We start from the raw sequence: 23,821 nt of genomic DNA on the forward strand, positions 1-23,821 counted from the left end.
GCTCTGGCATGTGACGGGGTTTTGGTATGCTGAACAGAATGCTGTGTGATGGAAGTTATTTACAGAAGTAGTTTTTAATACCAAAAGTAGTATGCTCAGTACATAGTAAGAGTCCAAACACTTCTAAGCATTTCCCCCTTAAAGGCCGACACTGAAGTTAAACGGAGCACATGTTAGCAGTTAAATGCTTTCTTCACAGGCCAAATCGGTAGAAGTTGTGGCTACAAGAGAGACTTTGATTGTCTAGTTCAGAAACTTAGACTCAAAAAACCCCTCCAAAGTAATAATTAAAAAAAACCCCAAAACCCAAACCCCAAAACCCAGAACATTTAAAAAGCAGCAGTCAGGGGGCCCATCTTGTTCAGAGTGCACCAGAGCAAAGAGGCTTTCTGGTCTGCAGTAGTGTTTTTATCTGAGGGAAGACAGCAGGAGATCCCCCATTCTTCTTCCAGGGCTGTGGTTTCGATGCTGTTAACCAGCACTGTATTGCTCTGTTGCACAAAGCGTGTATAGCCCTTGAAGGACCAGCTCAGTTCAGATGAGTAAGGTCCATCCTTACCAGGGCATACCTGTCCGTGACCTTTTCCTCTGCTTTTTACAAAGGCAATAGACAGGAAACACAAATAAACCTGCCAAAAGAAGAAAAGAAGAAGAAAACTATAATTAAACACAAGCCTTTATGCATGCATTATGTTCTTTCAATGTACACATTCAGATGCAGCTTTCCATGTCTCAAGAGAATTTGGACAAGACGGAAAATACACTAGCCTGCAACAGTCTCTTCAGTAATGAGTTAAGTTACACTTTGTTTACTTTACAACAAACTCCCACTAACCCTACTCCCATCACTGACAAATTTAACTCCTGAACCAGGTTGTTTTGTGTAAGATACAAACTAAAACTTTTAAAAGCATTGGGAATCCTTTGATCTAAATCCAAGGCTGATTTAACTGAACTAGTTTTCAACCAGTTTCATTGGCCGTAGAGGCAGCATGTTACAGCTTTACTTTTTTTGCCCCTTTAAATAATATTTATTTTTACAAGCATCTATTATGAAGTAATACCAAAAGTTTATCCTTGCCTGGGTAAGGAACTATTTATTCTTGAAAGTCTTCTGGGAGAAAGGAAGTTGTAAAAGGAAAAATAAATACATAAATCAGACTTACTCAAGCGAAAAATAGTGTCATAAGAAGGACTCTCAAGTGCAAATGAGAAGCACTTCCCCATTTCTCTTGCCATCAGCTGACTGAAATGGTGAAAGACTTCCTTTTCAGACCCCTCTACAGTAACAACATATGACAAAAGGCTATTACAGTAACTAGGGTCCTTCCTTTGCTCAACAGCCTTGTAAATGTTGTAAAATGGTGGTCAGCAATGCTGCTGACATTACTTTAACAGTTGTGTTAACAACAAAATTGCTGTAATTACCTCAAAACCAAATCTTTCCTATAAATAATCAATGTCTTTTGTTCTTGATCATATCTTACCCAGCCATTTTATGGGGGACTTTAATGGCACACTGGGTATTACTGCAATTATTGCTATTGTATTACTGCAAAACCCTCTTAGTTTTTAACATAAGCAAATGAGTGGTTTTCTCCCAATATAGATTATACCAGACTGCTGAGCAAAATAAGCTTTACTGGCATTAAGAAGTTTTTATTACCTATACTTTGGGCAATAAAATGCCACTAAAAAGAATAAATATTTAAGACAGATACCTATCTCTCTATATCTTTATAGAGATATCCCTCTTCAGTGAATACAACACAGAATATTAATAAAAAGATGTGTATTCTTAGCCTAAATACTGAAACTAATAGCAATATTCCTTATTTGGCTAGATGTAGTCCATAAAAGCTGTATTAGTATTTTGGTTATACGCTGTTTGGTTATGCACAATCTTATTCATGTAACTGTCCTGGTATAGTTTGGCTTCACTGTATCAAAATAAAAGGTGCCCAGGCCTGAGGCACCTGAACTACAAATTTTAAATGGAGTAAGTAGCTTGGTGAAGAGTGGTAAAGCAGCTAGATCCCTCATTAACATTATTATTGCCAACACAAATAGTGGAAATGCAATTACATGTACAAAATTATATGTTTATCATTATGGCTTATTTAATTTCTGTGGAAGACTTCAGCTAAGCCAGGCAAAGAGCTAGAATAACTACATCCACATTAATGCAACCACATTAACAGAGCTTTGATACTATATGAGTTCCAAGTACCTTTTTTTTTTTTTTTTTTGCGATGGAATTCGATTTAGCAGCCTATGCACTGAATCAGATTTTGATTCATCCCAATTTGCTGCCTTATTGTTGTTGTTGTTGTCATCTTCAAGCTGGAGGGCTCTGGGGACTATGCCTAATGCCCCATAAATCTTACCATGCACATAACCAAGACCTTAGAATTGTGATTCACTGGGGTGATTAAAGGGAGGGTCCAAGTCAGCGAGTGCCCAAGGCTGCGTTTAAATTACTCTGGCCTTTTCACTTGTTTAGCTATACTCGTTAAAGATTTTAGTTCAGAAAGCCAAATAAAACTAGTAGGCATAAAATACAAGTCAGAAAAAAGATTCTAATGACAAAGTTTTTAGAAAAAAAGTCATGTGCTTTATGCTAAAACATTATCTGTAAAATTTGTACTTTGTGTCAATCTCCAAGATTAAAATACTGAGATGTCATACAGAAAATCAGAATTAGACTTGTTCACACATGTAGCTCTTACCTATTACAACAGCTATGGCTCCCAATGCCAGTCCCAGAACCAGTATTAGGGGTGTAATGAGTAGTTTTCCAGCTGAAATGCAAAATTCATTAAATAATTCAAAGTAGGCATTTTATTTTTCCCTTTCCAATCATCCATAAATATTTCAATATCAGACTCCCAAAAGTAGGTTTGGTTTTTGATACTTTATTAGGATTCCTATTTGTAAATTCCTCCTACAAACCCAGCTAAGAGCTACCACTGCTCAGCCAGCTCCCTGCACACATTTCTCTCTGCCCTCTTCACCCTCTGTAACAATCCAAGCACAGCTCATTTTGTACATTCACAGCTCGCATTTACTTCTCTTTCCATTCTGAAATCCCTCAGGCATTGACAGGAACTTGATAGCTACAGGGCTACTATCTTCTGGCTTCTCCGGAATCCTTCTGCACAGCAACCACCCTGGAAAGATGCCAATCAAACCAGCATCTTGGAGAATTTAGGTTAGCTCAAGGTGATGGGACCATCACCTCTAAATATGCTTCTGCCCACTTTAAAATGTTATGGTGATGTCCTCATGTATAGGTCTGATTTAGGTCTAAATCAAACCACAGCCAAGTCTATTTTGGATCAATATTTAAAAGGGTATGATGCTGCTCTTACATGAGTAAGCTGGTGAGGTTGTGCAGGACACTGGCTAGTATATGACTAGGAACAAATAAAGAATGCTCATATTCTTTATTTCTGGTGAGTTCATGATCTGTAGAAATGCATGGAGAGAAGGCAAGGCTCCTCCTGAAACACTGAAGTTGAAACTGAACTTTGAGTCCAAGTTATCTTTCCCAGGTTGCATGCTTTCAACAGAACAGCAGAGTCTCCCAGGCTGTGTTGGCTGAGTGGCTGGATTAAAGACATCACTTGTCTCAGCTCTTTGAAAAATGCAGCAGAGCAGGCATTTTTACTGATACACCAGCAGTCTGATCAAGCCTTTGAACTTAAGCAGCTCTCTAAGTTATGCATGCATTTGAAAGGTCACCTCTAAGAAGAGAGGAAAAGCAAGTTTGTTACCCCTCCCTTCCCTCCTCTCCCTCAAGTCACTTGTATCAGATTGCACTGAAAGGATTACCTCATTCAATAATGATGTAAACCCCTCCATAACCTGAGCCACTAATCTGGGCAGTCTGAGGGAAAAATTAGATATTTTGGAAAAATTTACAACATTTTAATGTAAAAGGTCCTTTTCATGCTCTGTTTTGATTTTTATAGCTTTTATATTTCATAGAAGTGTTGTGGGTGGAAAGCATTAATTCCTAGAAGAAAAATATTGGCAAATGTTATTGGTATTACTCTAGTTGCTAGGCATCATAACGGTGGACCTGCTTGGGACTCCACTGTGCTGCATACACAGAAAGTTGTTCTGCTACACAGAAGTTGTCCAAGCAAAACAGTCAAGTATAGACAGGAGAAGGAATGTAGAGTGATGGAAAACCTCGAGAAAACTCCAAAAATGAGCAATTAAAAACATTACCAAAGCCTTTAACTATTTCAAAGTAAACTTTATAAAAGATTATTTTAAGGTATGAACTCTCTTTATCAATAACCATATAATTAGAATGTTGGAAAATTATGATGTTTAGTACCAAAATTATAAAAATATTAAATCACTAAACTGGTGATTAAATACACAGAAATAAAGCCTGCAGAAAGGGCTAAACTAGCTTTTGAGTGGAGTAATTTCTTTGCAGACACAAAGAACGGTTCCTAAACTAATGCAGTTTAAGGACTTGTTTACTTACATTTCATAAACTAACTCAGAGGTAAAATAAAGCATAAGTGAGTGCCTTTTTCCTTCTGCCTGTGTATATGAAGTTACAAATATTGCGTAGTTCCAGGACTGTACAGAATAAAATGACCTTTCATTGTCATGGGACAGTATCTTCTTTTTGTTATCAATGCATTCTTTCTAAAGATTAAATTTTAAAAACAAAAAAAAATACTTTTCTCCTTATATAACTATCACATTTAAATCCTTTACCTTTCTTCGGCTTTGTAAACTAAAATTAAGAGTAAGTTAACAAAAGGTGAACAAGACTTGTACAAATTACAATTAATTGCTGGTGTCTCAGAGGGGCTGCATTACTTGTGTCATAGAGGATGATGTTTTCTGCAAAATGAGAAAGTACTTAAAGAAACATGAAGGAATATTTTTCTCTTGCATAACTTTGGGTTTGGTTGCAGGTTTTAAGGTAATCTATACAAACACCCATAAATCCCTAGAGAATCCTTTGCCAGGTGAAAAAAAATTAATAGTTTTCTAAAACAATTTTATAATTTGCATATGATAAAGTTCTGATTTTCAAGTCCAAATATAATTTTATGTTTAAGCAACAGAGCCACTGAAAGTACCTATTTACACATCAAACTAGTCATATATCTATGTTAAGTTCTAATACAAGTTTGCATCTGTTTTTAAAGAGTCTTATCGAGTACCTATAGGCGACTTCAAGTACATTTAAGACAACTGAACATGTTTCTCCTTTCTGTGCCATTCATCACTAACTCCAGTTCTAAGAAAAAATTCTGCCTTCAACAATTCAGCCAAATAATTACTATGAGAATGGAATCTCTACATCTGCTGCGACTGAAGGACAAAAGCAATTTCACCTTACTGTACTGGTCAAAGGACAAAGCTTCTCTATAAAATATGCTTGCTAAAGAAGGGAGAAAATGTCATCAAATTCAGAGACCTTCTGCTCCCAGGTTTTCTTCTTCTCGCTGTTATGTCCATTACCTTTACAAAAAACATTGATTTATGAAGAAAAGTATCTTTAAAAATTTATGCTGCCATAAATGCTTTTCTCTTATTTTTATTACAGAACAGTTTGTGATTGTAGGCACAACTCCTTGCTTCTCAACAAACTATGAGAGCATACCAGCCTGCCATGAAGTGTTCTTTCCTTTCTACATGCCCCACCCACCCAGATTTGGTCGAAACAAGCCAAAACCCCTTTCCTGCACAAGGCTACAAAATCACTACGTTTACTTAAGTATTTATTTTCCATAGCAAGAAAGTAAAAAGAGTCACAGAAGAAAATGTGTAGCAACACCTCACCAGTCTTCCACTGACAGCCAAGATAATGCTCTCTGAATTTCGACTACTTAGCTAACTAGCAGAGGCATTTTACTACGACACAGCCAACCTTTATTTCTTGCTACAAGATGCTTTTGATGGCCTCTCTGCTACCATCTCCTCCTTCTAATGTCTTCTGCTGATTCTGAGAATGGAAACAAAATCCAGGCTTGTACAGTGACACCTTCTACTGAGAATGCTCCCCTCCTGCCTTATAAAGCCTTAACATATTTACATTTATGGTTGTAGCTAATGGAACATCTCTGAGCCTAGGTGTGATCCCTAACTGGAATTAAACACTTCAGGGTTTTCAACTCGATCTTAAATGATTACGACTAGGAAGCTCCAGTTAAAAACAAGAAAATAAAAAATAATAATACTAAAAATAATCAAAGACCACCAACAAAGAATGTGATGGAGGGTCTATAAAAGAAAGATCTCACACAACACATATTGAAATCCTACAGCCCTTACCAAAGATGATGTGGAAGCCAAAACTTAAGAACTGTATAAATTGGTGAAGGATATATCTATTGATAATTATTAAGCAAAGGTTCAGATACAAACCTTAGCTAAGGAAGTACTTAAAACAGTGATTACTGTAAATAGGGAGGGGATTCTAACTGACCACTGCTGGGGACAAACTCACTACACAGAGCTTCACACACCCAATTAAAAGACACAGATCAATTCTGTTGAAGTTCTATAAAGATAGCTGATCTTGCCAAATTTCCATCATCGAAGATGGCAGAATCCACAAACTGACCTGACACTGTATCACAATTAGGGATTATACTGTCTCAAAAGAAAAATGTCAGGGGATATAGTCTTACAACAATATAACTCCTTCTTAAAAAGATGTGTCCATACCCACATGTGTGCTTGTGTGGAAATAGTACAAAAATCTAGAGTAGCTCACGTATGCCAATCATAGCCAAAATCTAACCCAGTGGAGGAAGAGCAGTGACCTCAATTCCTGAAATCTAATCTCATGTAAACTGAGGAAGTTTTTATTTTTTCATTTTCACACGTGAGTTCTGTTAGCGCTCTGCAGTGTTTTGGTAGTTACTCATAAAGTGTACATGCACCTGTATTTTAGACTTTGTATGTGGCATTTAAACATGCCAACTGCATATTTAGATATGTTACCTGTAAACCATTGCAAAAATTAAGTCAACAAGAATGTTATTTTTTGCAGATCTGTGATAAACCCCACTAATTTTATATTTGTATCTCCATTGTACATAGAAGATTTAACCTTGGAATGAGATTACCAGATTCTGCATGTGAAAAGCACTGACTCGGTAATACCTCTGAGCGCAGTCCTTTGCTATCACAGTAATTCCATCAAACATACGAAGAACAATTTTAAAAAAACATTGCTTGCTATAGTGGCTTTACTAAAAGCTCTTCTGCAACCTTACTAAGTGCTTTGAAATGGTTCTTGAATTTTATGCCTAAATTTATTAATGAACAGTTTATAATCTATGTGCTCTAGTGCCGGCATTGTCTTTAATCTATACTAGATCTTCTCATGCATTGGATTTTACCAGAGTAGGCACATCCAATAATTTTTAATTTTCATCCACTTTCCTGTTCATTTCTGTATCTTTACTATGCTTTTAGAATAACAATCACAGCAAGCAACACTCATATTGACAGTATTTTTCCAGTTTGCTTATTATTAAAAAATGCTAGGAAGCAGAAGAGAACATGATACTTATACACGTATGTAGCCCATCAAAAAAGGGAGTGCAAATACTATTTAAATATATTTAGCAAACCACCTTTTACATAACTGAACAACAGGCTGCCCATCCAACACATTAAAGCACTAGGTTTTATTTAACTATTATTGACTCCCGCACTCAATCACCTCATTGTGCAGCTCTCCACAAGGAACATTTATCCACTCACCACAGACAGAGCCTCGCACTAATCTCCTTAAATGTGGTCTCTCGGGGAGGTAGCGGTATTTGCATCCAAAGATACTGAGGTTTGACGTGTGATCTCCGAAGAACCGGAGCTGGCGGTATCTCTCCCCACAACGGTAACAGAAATTAGTGTTACACTGGGAACAGGTCATGTGGTCACACCCTTCTGTTCTCTGGATGTGGATCTGTACCAGCAGAAGAGAAAAGGTTACTTTTTCCCCCCCTCTCTAAGCACAGGAAAGTAGGCACTACCCCCTTCAGTCCATGAATTGGATGAAAAGACACTGCAGCCAATCCCCTGCTTACCTCACCATTTGCATTAATTAATACTTCAGCTGTCCTAAGACAACAATGTTTTTTTAAGGCATGTTTTAGAACACCAAATATGAGCTGTAGTTGATTCCAGATTTCAATACATGCTTTTGTATATGAAATTCCTTCTTTCTTTAAACACTCATTGTATCAGATGAGCATCTGAGTGATCCTTGCCCTTACTAAAAAATTTGGTTTTATTACTGAAGTAGATACATCAGCACCAAACTTTATTAAACATAAAAACAGCACAGTAAATGAAGTTATGAACTCGATTTGACCCCTCTACAGATGGGTTTCCCTCTTTTGCCACCTGTGGCCCCACTATCTTTCCCACCATGAACTGATGCTGCATTTTGTAATACCAGAAAAAGCGCTATTAGAGTGAATGATTTGAAAAGTATGGGTTGGTTTTTTAATTTGAAAAAAAAAAAATTAAAAAAAATAATTTCCACAAACTGTATTAAAGAATTGCACCCAGCTTTCATAATGCCCATAGAACAGCATGAAGCTGGGCTACCTAGGATCTGCATCCATCCTTCTAATGACTGCCTGCATAAACAGTTCCCTTCCTGTATCTCCACGTACTTTTCTGCAGAACTGGTAAATTTACCTGCTTTGCACAGACTTAGCAAGGCTTCAGTTTTAGTTAATAGTTCTGAGAGTCTCAAGCGAGAGGGTAGTCCTGAGACCGAATATTTCACTGGATCAATTATGATTACAAGCTACTACTAAATGTTGCCAATTGAAAATATAGCTAACAGGGTGGTAAACACACTTTCCCTAGCTTACAAAATTGCTAAAGACCTCCCCCAGACCCTGTCCCAGGATCATACCCCACAGTGAATGGAAGATAAAATTACTTAATAATTGAGGTTGGACATGACCCTCAGAGGTCAGCTATTTTAACCACCAACTCCAAGCCGGGTTAATTTCAAAGTCAGATCAGACTGCTCCAGGCCTCATCCCGCTAGATTTTAAAAACTTCCAAGTATGGGTACATACCACTCTCTTTAAGCAACCTGCTCCATGCTTCACCACTCTTCCCTGGGAATATTTTTTTTCCCCTTACACCCCACTGGAATTTTATTTGTTGAAGATTGCGATGGATGAATGAATGCCTCCTGAAATTTTCCCCTGTATCTACAGGTATTCTGCAGTGAGGTATGGGTAGAGACAAGGCATCACCATTCAGTGGCCCTGCAAGCACCAGAGATGCTGAAAGCTCAGGTACAAGGGAAGCCTCTCACCTCAAAAGAGGCTTGTGACTCCTTGGGTTTCTGACATGCTTGAGATGGCCAAGTGTGTTTTTTCTCTGGTGCTAATCAGGGTTCATCTGGCAACTGAAAATCTTGCTCACCTGAACAGCTACTGAAAATGGCACTTCATACATGTAACAAAGTGATGTTTTCCACCAGCAATGCTCCCGGTAAAAGATTCCAGGGCAGATTTAGTTAGCAGCCGTTCCAGATATACCTGGCAACATTCCTGTGCCAACACTAGTCATCTCAGAATTCCTATTTCTACACTTTCAAATGCTTCTTTTGCACATACAATGGGAAAGACATTCACAAAAGAGACTGGGCTATAAAACCTTACTTTCTACATCCCAGCTCCAGTTAGCCAAGCATCACTCCTCGATCGCTTATGAATCTATTTGTTTCTGCTCTAAATCCCCCAAACATACTGTCCTCTTAAAACATAAAGAGGTTTATATAGGATTTATTTTCTTATGGACACATATTGCAATTACACATTAAAAGCATTAAAAACCTTTTAGTGGATACTTATTTGCTCATATTTAACTGTCTGCAAAAGATGCATATTTGGAACATGTCGCTGTACTTGCCTATATATTTTGTTGCAAAAAGCTTTCCCTTTTCTAAAAGGGAAGACTTCATTAAAAAGATGAAATAAAAACCAACTTCAGATGTGGGGCTTGAATTCCCTAGTATACGCACACAGACTGACAATGCCAGATGAACATTGTATGATTCAGTCAGGCTGCTTTCAAGCCTAAAACATGACATCTCACCAGATTAACTTCAGCTCCTGTTCACAGGGACATGTCTCCTTCCCCTTAGAATAATCCACTGACAGAAATGGATTACAAATCTATAGGGTGGGAAAGCAATTACCAGTGGGTCAGATATCACATGAGTGTTCCTGCTCTGTTGGCAATACTGTGGCACGCAGCAGGGGTAATGTACAGGGCTGGGAACGCAGCTTGCTATAGATAGCTGCAGCCGTGCGGGGTTCAGAGCCCTGTAACTTCAGGCTCCCTAGCAGCATGGTGGAGGTTGAGGAAGCAAGATGTGAGAATAACTGACTGCAAGCCCAGTTTCTGTGTCCAAGCCTTCAGGAAGGGTTACTGGCTTCATCCTGCTCCCAGAGTCTGCTCAAACCCAAGGACATACTCTCACCTTATGGGGAAAGGTTTAGTCATTCAGAAATCAAAGAATGGCTCCCAGACCAAGAAGGGTGAAAAATTACATACCGATGGCAAAGCACAGAGAGCTAAGAGTCTTAAGGAAGCAACTGAGGTAGTTCAGTGGCTATTTCAGACCTTCACTTTACCCCTTCTGCATGTTATATGCCCTTGCATGGAAATCTTCTAGAGAAATCATTTCCAAGAGATCTGAGGATGAGTGTGGGCATTTCTCCTCCACTCCTGCAGAAAATCTGGTGCACAGCCTTATCCATTCATATATAAGCAAGAACTCTCCTCCCTTCAGAGGATGAGAAATAACTTGCAGAGCGCTTTCAAAAACTATGCCCAAAGTTATTTGGTAATACTCGTGTTAATCAGAACAGGGAATCCACAGATAAGTACGTACTCCTTGATTTGCATTGACATCCGCATTTAAGTTTCTGCCTTTGTCTGAAGCTTTCTAAGCTAGAGCCACTGTTTGGTGTTTCCTCAGACAGTGTTGATATTGAAATCTGTGGTAAGGTAACACCAACGTGAAGTACTTCCTTGGTTTCCTGTACTGTAAAAACACTTGTGGAAAAAAGGCATTTTGCTGCAACCACGGTTTTGCAAGAACTTGTAAAAAATAACACCCTAAAACAGTAGTGGGGAAACCCAAAACAAATTATAGATTTTATGAAAAGGCATCTATTAACACATAGCAAATTTTCACACATTAGCCAGCTCCCTCTAGAACAAGACACTGTATTACTGTGTAATAAATTTTGAAAAGGCTCTATTAAAAGAAGAAATATGTCAAAATTAACTTAAGATCTAGTTTTAAAAAGTAGCAACTTTTAGTATTTCCACACTGACATATATCCACACTGTGAATCTATAATCATGTACTTTGACAACGTGTAACATTTGTATTTGCTTATGTGAGCATTATCTTAGAGAGACCAGGTAAATAGAAGCTATTTCTGTTAGATGCACTAAAGCCGTGTTGACCTACAGGAGAAGGTAATCAAGTTTAAGCTTATTTAACAGTGCCTACTAGTATTCACATTAACAAGGATTATGTCCTTCAAAGTACTTACCAAAACCACTGAAAAACTTGTGAATACTTGCCTAAGGATCTGCCTATATATACACATACACACACCATATGAGTGTTCCCATTTTCTCATCTGCATGCCCAGACAAGATAATAATGGTGCATTCTACTTCTCTGTGGTATGGCTACTTAAAGAGTGAATCTGTGTGTATATATATTTCCATAAGATATCTAAAATATGGTCACAGTTTACACTGTAAGCTATATTACACCTTCGAAATTACCAGTAATTGTTCAAGTTACCTCATTAAAGAAATTCTATCTCTTCTAAGTTTCTACTTTTAATTTCTGTTAGCTTCAGTTTTAGTATAAAGACTGAATACTAATATCATGACACTTATAATTTAATCTTGACTCTTCTTCAATCTATTTGTCAAGTTTTGGATGCTGCAATTTTTAACCAAAACACAAAAGAGGTCTTTTGAGTACAATATATGCATGTATCAAAATAAAATATGTTGTCACCTGAAACACTGCTTATGTGGATCTGGAACAAGGATGAATCAAATAGTACGTTATCAAGTCTGTTTTCTCTGTCACTTTTCTCTATTTTATTTGAAAATGCAATAGTCATCTGATTCAATGTTATTTTTTGAGAGAGATTTTGGGAAATGGCTGGAGAGAGAGGCAGAGAAAATATTACCTCCAATTCCCCTGACTGCATATTGCTGGTATATTTATCCCCATGTGCCATGGTATCTATTGATGCTTTGATGAAGAATGCTGCATAACATGTACTTCTTTTAACTACCCAACAACCAATTAATTAAGAAAGAAAAAAGAAAAACAACAGGAGCACTAACTGCTCAGTAAGTGGTTCTTTTGATTACTTGCTAGTTACAGATTTGATTTAAATACAATGTGTTGATATAACCATACTGGAGGTTGTGAGCAGGAGTAACTTTTTTCACCCCTGAAGGAAAAAAAAAAAAAACCCAAAGAAATGTCAGAGTGGGGTAGCAGCACAGTTTATGAAACGGTTGAATTCCCTCTTTAATGTTCACTTATAGCACCACATTACCAGAAAGGACTTGTTAAACAAAGGATCTTTTTCTGTGCTAGTTTCATGACTTTCCATACTGCCTCCCACCATGCTGGAGGATTTATTTTCTTTTGATTGCTAAACAAATTATTTTTGAAATTAATAGCCAAACTCATGTAACATCAGGCTTCAAAATAAGTGACTTAACCTGGGAAAGCTTCAAGTGTCCAGCCTTTTCTTTCTGAACACGGTGAAAACAGTTTTATATTCAGTAGTTTAAATTTAAAACTTATTAAAGATAAATACGTTAGGAGCTAAAACAGCTATCCCTTTCTCTTTCCTCTGCTTTTACATGTTCATACTTTTTTGCTTGGTGCATTTTCTTCTTTTTTGGACAACTTATTTCAACAGCTACACCATTTGCATTGTCATAAAAACTGAATCTGGACAGAAGTCAAAGAATTAAAACCAAAACACATACTACTTCTCAGTCCAAAAGGAGCAAAGTTCATTAAAGTATTTTACTGTAAGACTGCCCAGAAAGTGAACATTTTTAGAACTGGCTTGAACCTATCAACTCTTACCAAACAGCAAGCTGTTAAAACTCTGTTAAAATGTCATGTGTGTGTAGGAGGGAGAAAGGGTAAACAACCAACTGCTGATTTCAGAGCTTTCTGAATTTTACTCAGTGTTTGGAAATCTTTCCATTTCAAGCTATGGCACCACAGGCATTTCATTCCCAAAGACCAAAATAAGTTAATTAGTAAACTGATAAACATTCTTTTACTTGCACAGGGTAAGGCTCAAAGCAGACAAAAGTATACTTTGGACATTCAGAAGCGTATCTTCCCTTTCAGTATTTATTTCCTATCAAATCCCCCAGTTTCTTTACTTTGTCCTCTCCATGAAGCAGACGCAGAGCAATAGATAGGGTACTATCTGACAGCATACTCCCTTTCAATAAAAAGGATAATCTAATTTGGACGTAACTACTCTGTCAGTAGCTGGAGATAAGTGCTGTGAAAAAAATAGTAAAAAAACATAATGGCCACCTTCACTAAGGGCAGCCAGGGAGGGGTGTGTGAGGCTGTTGCATCTCATTTGAGTAGTGAGAAATATTTCCTATCCTGGAAGAGATTAATGATGTTTTTAAGGCGTGAGACTCCAGTGCTGACAAACTAATTCAAGAAGAAGGTTTGTGAAGAACTGACATTTAATCTTAAAAACTTCTGGTTTTGTCAAACCTTAAAGCTGCTCTTAGTCAATTTGTTGATAAAGTACTTTCTGCCTTACTTGGAAACTGAATTCACTCAGCATCTTTGGAAAACATGACAAAGGGCATCATATATCTATAAAGCTTTCCACTTCTTTGAAGCTTTACTTTAGGAATAATTTATTCTGTAACATACGTTCGTTATAAGCGTACATCAAAGCCCCCTCTCATGATTTCCATAATGTTTCTTTTATATCCAGAGATTCTGCAGAATCAGTGCAGGAACCAGTAAGTTAAATATATGACCTGTTTTTCCTCAATCGAAAGGAATCCGCGCTTCAAGTGTGAATTCCATTTCCCATGCTGAGCAGAAGCTACAAATATATACTTTAAATACACATTTCAACAGTTTGAAGTCACTACCTGCAAGCCAAGGGAGAACAGCTCACCTTGCATTTTGGACATTTCTGGGCATTCCTCTGCCCATGTTCGATTTCGTTGGCCCAGTGACGTAATAGCTTGTCTCCCTTCTTGTATTCTTTGCAGTTAATGCCTTCATGCCAGGGAGAGTGGCACTTGAAACACCAGACAAATTGGCAAGATGGACACTGGATCTGTACAAATGAGAAAACACCACACGTTTGCAAGCTGGGTGCTGACACAACTGGAAAGCCCATTCTAAAAACACTGGTCTTCAGTTAAGAGAATAGCTGCCCAGCAAAGGTCTAACAACTTTTGAAGGGTCTGTTTTAAAAAACAAGATGTTGTGGAAGTTGACTTGTTGCCTTTTTAAAAGGGAGAAAATACAGAACTAATTGCTAAAGCCAGGAAATGCCCCAAACAAACAAGGCATAAGTAGCTTGGTTTAAACTTCCCGAATGCACCAGGCAGCTCAGAAGGCAAAAGGAAAAATCCAGGAAGCTTACCGAGTTGCCTCTGATACGTATTTTAGATCATGTGAAAATTAGCAGCCAGTTTTCAGCACGGTGGAGCTCAGTCTTCTAGTTAAAAACTTCACTGCCAAGGCTATTACCAGGGAGTACCCAGTCTTATGAAGGGTCTCTACACAGCCCAGGATGAGTTACGAAGCTTGTATCAGAAATGGTCCTGATTGCGCAAGGGCAAGTTGAGGCTGTGTCAGACAGCCCATTTGCTACAGACCACACCTAACAGCAAAAAATCACAAGCCAAGCTCCTAAATTAAGAAAGGATCCGTTCTTCTCACTCCCTGGGTTTTAAATCATTGCATCAAACAAGTACCATCGTCACCATGTCCTCCTCCAGAGCCCAGCAGTTTTTTGGAAAAGCAATGGCAGCTGTTATGTTTATAGAAATATATAGTAAGAGGCACACTGCAGGTGCTTATCTGACTGAAGACAGGCCTCCTAACTGGACAATGACTAAGGAAACCAAGAACTCCAAGCCATGTTAGACACAAGCACATCTAGGCTCCTGCAACATCTTAACTTCTGCTGTGTTTGGCACCAAAATGTCTCAGCCTGAAAGATGGGAGGGCACATCTCAAGCAAATGCTGAGCCCTGTTCACCAGCTCCAGTTGCAGCCCATGCCTAGCACTGCCCTGGCTTTGTACCACCTGATGCATGGGACTAAGGAATTCATCCAGCCAAAAAATAAAGCTTTTTGGTTGTATCTGTATCCAGACTTAGTTCACCACTGAACCACTGATGTGTCTGTGCTGGCCATGCATGGTGTGGGGGTGCTGCTCAAGAAACTACATCCTAGGGTGGAGATACATGTGAAGCCCTCAAAAGGTATTTCTGCAGTCCTCACTCCTTCCAGTTGCTGCGCCCTCTGCTCAGACATCCTGACTGGTGGCGTGCTGCCTCAGCTCCAGGGAGAGTCCAAAGCAGGCATTCCAATCTCCCATAAATTAGTATCTTACTTTTTGCTGAGAGGCAGCCAAAATTACTATTTATATGTGCAATTGCTACATCCATCACTACCTGTGTGCCAATACAAAGCTGATCCCATCTCTGATGCATGATGGAGAAATGAAGACATCTGCTGTCCTTACTACTCCCCGAGTTCCAGACACCAGGGTTAGCATTTAGTTTTTTACCTTTAATGTTTCATACTAAAAACCTAATTGACAAAATGGATCAAGCTGAGCATTTATATGATGCTAGCTGACCCACTTCTCAGTGGCTGTCTTTAACTTCACCTGTAGAGAGCACATGGTTTTTTTTGCACTGCAGCACTGCGTAACAGCTATAGTTTCATTTGTATGAAGTGATGTATCTCTGTTTGTGCAGCACTGTTTGACCAATTATTTTACCTTTAATAGTGGACTATATGATGTGCTGCTCAATGCATCACTTCAGCTTACCTCTTTATGCCAATCCACATATACAGATCAGCAAGCAGAAGAATAAAAGGTAATGGTCAAGAGAATTAATAATTTTCTCACTACCTGTAAGACAGCATTTCCCCCCTCCAGGATCCATTTGCTTGAGGCATAAGCTAAACTGCAGAGCAGGGAAGCACCATCAAGACATCGAATGGTTTTCTTCTTATGACAACACATTAACATTTTAGTTACCATCTACTAGTCATTATCCTTATAAATCCCCCCCCATATCATACATTCTATGATTCTATGAATTTAAGTGTTAGAATACATGCATTTCCTTCATATCAAGTAGACTCAAAGACTGCAATATTAAAATGGATAAAATTCTGGTACACTGTACAAGGCGCAAGTATGACTTACTGCTTTCTATAGGTATGCTTTATACAGGTTTCTATAGGTGATGTATTTGCTAAGGAACACAGTAAGATACCTCACACTGAAAACTGCACTTATTGCATACTTCCTGTCAATGAAATAAGTTACTGAAGATGCAGGCAGGCAGGAAAAACAGGAAAGAACAACAAATGAAACTCATTTGTAGGGAAATATAACACATTAAAGCTGCAGTGCGTGGATTACAAGCATTATTATTTTTTGCATGAAAACATAGTAATGTCTAAGGCCAAGAAAAAAAAAAACAAACAAAAAAACCCAAAAACCCCAAAAGTAATACAAAATATAACCAGTGCCCTTTCTCTTATTTGTTGGCCTGCTCACCCAGATGCTAACCAAAGGAAACACACTATCCTACATCTCTGCTTGATGTATTCTCTTCACGTAAAATTGAATAAAGATAAATTCTCTTAGTGTAAAATTGAATAGGAAAGAGGAAAAATCTCTCTCTGCAGAACCTAGAGAACAGCTATTGGTTGCTACTGTCCAAACTAACACACAGCACGGATCTACATTTCCACTATACTTTAGAAACCAATACGCACAAGATGGGCAGGATAGTTGCTAGTAATCTAACCTAACAAATCTTCACCCTCCTCTCCTGAGCTTTGAATTTACATTTTTCAATAACGCATGCCACAGTGACCTACTGCTGGGAAAAAAGATTATAGCAGGCATCGCTAGTATTTGTTATGCCGCAGCCAAAGATGGAGCTTGCCTCCACAGTTAAGTGTTCTGTAACCTGAAAGCTTTTACCAGTTGCACTATTCAGATATTTGAGATAGAACACAAATGTAAAAAAAAAAAACCAAACAACAAAACCAAACCAAACCAACCCAAACCAACACATCCAGGAAGCTGCAAGTTAAAGCTTTTTCTTAAACAAAATGCCAACATAATTTAAAACATAAGTTTTGTGGGGGCTTGTTTGTTCGGTTGGGGTTTTTTGTTGAAAATTTGACACAAATTCATTGCAAATCTATCTATTACAGCACGTATATAATGTCAAGAAATATAGCAGCTACCAGGATATATATTTAATTTTATACACATGCATTGACATCAGATATTTCCATATACATTAGTTAGAAAGTACTGAAATACAGGATGAGGCTGTAATCACATGAACTCAGAATAATATTTATTACCATGAATAGCCCTGACTAGCCCAAGTAAACTAGTGGGAACTGTCTACTTCGCTACCAGGTTTGGAGTTTGTAATTTCTTCTTCCACCTGTCACTCCCAATGGCACCGTCCTCAAAACTGAACTGGTACATAGCTTTTACATTTTGAATGGGCCACTTGACTGTTGTTCAAAACTGTCTGAACATACATTAAGCAGGCAAAAAAGGCTATGCTCTTTCAAGTACTTCTGAACCTTATTTTTCTTGGAACTAGGGACTGCAAAACAAACCCCTAACCCTATTCAAACTTGGATGCGGTGTGACACAACAGGGCAATTACAGCATTCTTTCAGATTCTTACTCCATTCTTTCTCTACTTTTCTGAAAGAAAAAAATTAAAATAAGATTTGTTTTATGCTTCAGTATTAGTGGATGAAACCATCAAAAGGACACAGAAATGCTATATACATATAATTTCAAATGGTAAAATATATTTTTGCCCAGCAGAGCCAACAAACTATATCTGAAAAAAACCCAAAGCATCAATTTAGTGCTTTTTCAGATATGTTTTTTCTCACACAAACATTTTTCTCTTTATTTTACAACCTCTATTTCATTTAATCAGAATTGAGAGGGCGGATACATACACAAACTTCTATGCCTCCTGAAGGTCAGTTGCCCTTGAAATAGAAAAGGTAATAAAACTTCTCATACTAACCTTTTGGCTCTCAGCTTTCTGAAAAACTCACAACTGGGGCTAACAATTTCCATTTTCTTAGCTAGCTGCTTTATTGCAGACAGTTCTATCATTCTTCTCACCTCCAGGAAAATAACTTTCAAAACTGGTAAGTAACTTCAACATCAAACACTGCTCTATGTGACACAATGACAGCAAAACTGACTGTACATTAAAAACATCCTGAGAGCCTGAAACTGCAAAAAACTCCATGTGAGATTTTCTGCTGCTTAGTGGAATGTTAGCTATATAAAAGGATGGTCAAATTAATCATGCAACTACCTGTTTACAATGAATTACCATCACTAACTATAACTACACAGCCACTTCACTCCAAAATAAATACGGGCTCCTGCCAAAACAGCTACCTCCTCATCCAACCCGTCCCCTTCTCTTGTACCAGCTGAATATAAGCAACAACAAAACAAACAAATCTTGTATCCCATTGGAGCTGATCTTTGATCCAGCTCCCAGTGTGACACCAAAACATCAACATAAGCAAAAGCAAGCTGGCGGGAATGAACAGCTGAGGGCAAAGGAGGGGAGCACAGTGAATGCCCACGTCCACAGCAGTTCAGGCTCAAGGCAGAACTTGGGCTCAAGGCAGGTATCTGCTCCTCAAGGTTAACATCTGATCTATAAAGCGGGAACTGATACAAACTTCACAGATCCTCTATCACAGCATACTTGCTCTAGAACTAGTAGGAATATGTACCTGCAACAAGCTTCAGAAACTCTTGATTAGTTCAAACAGTTTATGTCACAACTGCATTGAAAAAAAGCATTTAGATTTCTGGAGCCAAGCACTCAAGCCCTTCTTATGTCATGTGTATCTCTTGACAGAAGTGAACAAGAAAACTTCATTATGAACCTCACAGGTTGATAAGGCAGAAATAAGAGTTCAAGAATCAAGAACTGCTTCTTCATGGCAGGTAGCAAGTCAAAGACCTAACACTGAAACAAGAGATGAAATCCACAGCTTAGAGGAAAAACCCAAAAGTACCACACCAACCCCCTCAAAAAAAGCAGACAACATACTTGCTTTTGTGAAACGCGTACCTGTTCCATGCATAGAAACAGAACTACCAATTTTTCAATGTTTACCCATTTCCTTGCAACTTTGGCATAACAGCTTTGACCAAAGGTTTATTATTTTATCTACAATCAAGTTTTACACTCCCAATTGAGGTCATAAGAGAGGGGGCAGGGGTATTTCCTTACTTAAAGCTGGATCCATTTTTGATACAAATATTTGATATAGGAAACTAAACAGTCACACTGCTGTACTGTGCTGTCGTAAGTGGCCCTAATGGGAGAAAGAAGGTTTGGATAGCAAGTTTTCCTTTTCTTCCCCCTTCTCCTCTCTCAACAAATACGTACTAGCTAACTCTCTAGGCTTAGCACACCAACACTTAGATCTCTAAAATGAAAAACAGCAGCAGCTACCTGAACTACTGGGCTTAGATCCGTTCAGCTGACATAACCAGCTATAGGTAAGGAAAATTAATTTAAACTTTGCTACCTTTTTAAATTTAGATGTTATTTATAATTCATATAGTGTATCAAATTTTAGAATGCCTTAAAAACATTTCTAAAGTCTCTGTCCAAATGTATGCCTGGATTTTACAGTATTTTCTTGTTGCAGTATATAGGAGAGCAAGCGTGCTGGCACTGAGCCCTCATGCACAGTGATCTTAATGGTAGGCTTGTGCATAAACTTTCCCCACACATGACTCAGTTCTTCTGAAGGCAGCACTTCCAGTGCTGGTGCAGAATTCATGTGGTGCAACTGCTGTTTATATTGCTTGTATGTGAATATTTGAGTCTCATACTCTCAAGTTAAATGTTTCCTATGATATATGCAGAAGAAAGAGTCTTTACGTCCAAAGAGCCTGTAGTTCAAGGTACAGACAAGACACATACAAGCAGTCACATGAGAACCTAGGAAAACAAAGATAATAATGGTCCCTATGTATGTAATTATTCACATATGCACAATCTCATATATAGTCTTGTTTTTAAAACTTATCCCTGCAGTAAAACTTTTCCTTGTGCTAAGCTTAAAATAAGTCACTAGAACTGTATCTATGCCAGAAAACAAAACAGGATTAGGGAGTAGGCTGAAGCACTGGACTATGATCATCCAATACTGTTTGTCAGCATTTTCCTAATTATATTTATGATCAGCACCAACTAGACATTCTTCCAGGCAACACCTACACGCAGCTCAAAGGACACATTTTGCCAGAGCCTTTTCCCAGGAGATCTGAGTTCTGCAGATCAGAGCTACACATAATGCATCACCACAGGACCAGGGAACTGCTTCTAGCTTGCACTATTTCATGCATCGCACAGCCTCCCATTCCTTCTGATTATGATTTGCAGGGAAGCAGTGGAAACATTTTAACTACAGCATTTTAACTCACAAAGGAGCACTGGTGGGCAGAACACCCCATTTTGCACTTTGAGGAAGGTTCTTAAAGTTGGCATGCCCATGATAGGCTGCACCAGACCACATATGACCCACACTGGTGGGACAGTAACAGCTTCTGGCACGTTAAGAAAGGCTGCTGCAGGAATATTACCACCTCTTATCTACCCTGGACTCTACACCCTGTCTACATCTGAGGGAATGCTAAGTGGATGGGTGAAGGAGAATGGCTGTGGGCATTTCTCCACTTCTATGTAAGATGTCAAAAAAGTGAAAATGTTGAGTCCAGCAGACAGCACAGCATGCAGTTCCTGCACTGCAGATACAGATCAGTAGCTCATGACTCAGAGTTAGCTTTACCAAGGTTTCAATTCCACTGGATACACAACCTTCTACATTTTAATCTCCATACTGGGCTGAATCTTAAGCTATGTAATTAGGGCTATCTGAACAGTTATCTGAACTCCTACTGGGGAGAACTGGTTTGTCCAGGAAAAGACAGCTCAATCATGAAATTAAACACAACAAATCTAGTAACCAGATAGAAAATATAACAATCAGAGAGCACAATGCTGCAGACAGAACCATTTCCTTGTGGAACCGAGATGGACCTTCAGCAGCTTAAAGCTTCTTAGAAGTTGTAATCTCTTGCTTTTCATCTTTGACTGAAATCACAGTAGAAGAAAATCTACTAAAAGAAATGCTATAAAAGTTTGAGGTTTTTTTAGTCTGTTTGGGTTCTTTTTAACAATACAGAAAACTTGAGAAATAGGTAAGTGATGAGACTACAGTAATGCATAACCTCTGGTAAGGGACCGAAGAAAACAAAACCAAGAAGCAGAACAGACAACAGCTCTATTTCTAGGGAAGGAGCAAACCAACACCATAAATGCCGAGAATTATCCACCCAGAGATTCAGGGAAAACTTATCTTTGCTAGAGTTGTGTGTCTAAAATTATCAGATACAGTGATAACTTCCCTTCCCCAGCCTCTTCCGTTGGTGACCATACTGTCTGCATGTGAGAGAGAGAACAATCTTTAATATGACATGTGTGTCAGGACAAAATGACACCACCTGCCCAAGAAATAAGGGCTGAAGTTCCACTGCTTGAACTGTTAGAAATCTATTTAGTTAATCAGTGATGTACTACAGATTCATATTCCTAATCACAGCTTGCATGTAGCCCCAGTGATGCAAGAAAGCTCTTTTAATGCCCACGAAATGCTACCCTACTTCCACGGTGCCATCTAACACAAGGCTTGGCAAGTGTGCTCACTTTGTATTTGTTCTCCAATTTGGCGGGGGTAGGAATGTGGCCTCTCCTCCGGAAGGTTGTAAAGTGCTTGCACTGAGGGCATGGCTTGGTGCTGGAGTCAATGCGGCTGAGTTCCAGGAAATACTTATACTTGATGATGTCATCATGGGGTAGGTTATAGAGGACAGTTGTTTCATCCAGGTGCTCGCTGCATTCTGTGATTGGGCATTTTATATCCGCTTGTCCCAGCTGCACCTGCATACGAAAAAACCCAGAAAAGCTGAAAGATCTTTTGCTTGGCAAAGTTAAGCAAGTATTCGTGAATTCTGTGAGGAAATTTAATTTCAAGTACTGTAACAATCCACAGACTACCAAGCATATCATCTTAAAATTATTTTGACTTAGTCCAAGCACACTGCAGTTTTTCCAAACAGTATTTTCAAATCCAAACTGAAAAGATAATTATGACAACTGCAGCTATTAAATGTATGGTCTCAGTGTATGTACCGTAGTAAAACCAATACACAAGTCTTAACTAGCAACAGCCATCTAGTACTCCATGCTCTGGGTGTAATGGTCAGTACTCCACTACCATGGCTCACACAGGCTGTGAGGAAGCAGGCAGTGGAAACACTTGTATACTGTTTCACTGCAAAAGGTGCTGGGAATCACAGCTCAGAGAAATTAAAGTCAATTGAAGATCATCAGACTAGCACCTCTGCCTCAGTGCTAGCCCTGATCTGGTTCCTGCTCAGCAACTTCAGTGTCTCTGCAATCTGTTTCCAAGAAGCTCCTTACATGCTATGCTGCATACACATGAAGTGGTAGCTGAGACTGGGGCTGACCAAGCTAACAGATTACCCCAGAACTCGGAGCTAAAAAACAATCTCCCCAAACAAAAAACAACCCCAACCTTAGAAAAGACCAGGCACAGATGCAAACTTAAGGTTAACGGGGCTGATCTATATGGTCAGATACCCACAACGCCTTTTGAGACTTCTCTTACCAGAGCACAACGGTGGACCCAGGTCTGCACCCTTCACACCTGCCAGGCTTTAACAGCTGAGACTCCATGCCAAAACAGCAGATACTACTTGGTCTGGGAGCTGCAGAGTTGCATTTGCTTGGCACTGAGCCCAAGCTAACAAACTCTGCTAGATTTTGAGAGTCTGCAAGGACCCAGCTTGAGCATTTTTTTGTCTGCCTCAAGTAATCTTGTATGAATGCTGACTGTACAAGCGGAGCTGACCACCAGCCCAACTCCCTCACAGAGCATCTTTGTGCAGAGAAAAAGGGGTTCCATGGTGCAATCAGCATCTCTTTCTGGGAATTACTGTTTCAAGGTTGACAAGTTTGATCTCCGTGGACTGCTTATTCTCTTTAACATACTTCATTATGGGAATTTGCCAAACAACACGCTAAAAGTGATAGGAACACCTCAGGTTTGGATGCAGATCTCGCTGCTGCATAATGGTACCAGAAGACACGTCAGAGACCCCACTAATACTGTATTTAAGGTAAGAAAGCAGGAGAAGAACAAACCAAAACAACACAACCCTGTCATTGCTACCTCAGCAATGGAGCCATATGGGCTCTAACTGAATGATACTTAATCTAATCAGGAGCCAGAGGATTAGAAGAGTCATAAAATGGTGTAAAACTCAAGGTTCATCTGACTAAAAAAAATAAAAATAAAAAATCC

The 23,821-nt window shown here is 38.8% G+C and overlaps 1 protein-coding gene across 1 annotated transcript in view; it reads right to left on the minus strand.

Annotated features, from left to right (window-relative positions):
* Positions 1-342: 342 nt before the first annotated feature.
* The window catches only part of RNF217 (ring finger protein 217), a 57,464-nt gene continuing 33,985 nt past the window's right edge, over positions 343-23,821 (minus strand). The window contains exons 2-6 of the mRNA XM_080616360.1: positions 22,141-22,374; positions 14,256-14,420; positions 7,756-7,957; positions 2,730-2,801; positions 343-629 (exon numbers count right to left, since the gene is read on the minus strand). Coding sequence (XP_080472486.1) covers positions 556-629; positions 2,730-2,801; positions 7,756-7,957; positions 14,256-14,420; positions 22,141-22,374 — 747 coding nt within the window. The 3' untranslated portion in view covers positions 343-555. The remainder of the gene's footprint in view (positions 630-2,729; positions 2,802-7,755; positions 7,958-14,255; positions 14,421-22,140; positions 22,375-23,821) is intronic.

Source organism: Psittacula echo (genome assembly GCF_963264785.1).
Source record: "Psittacula echo genome assembly, chromosome: 4".
Classification (NCBI taxonomy): Eukaryota; Metazoa; Chordata; class Aves; order Psittaciformes; family Psittacidae; genus Psittacula; species Psittacula echo.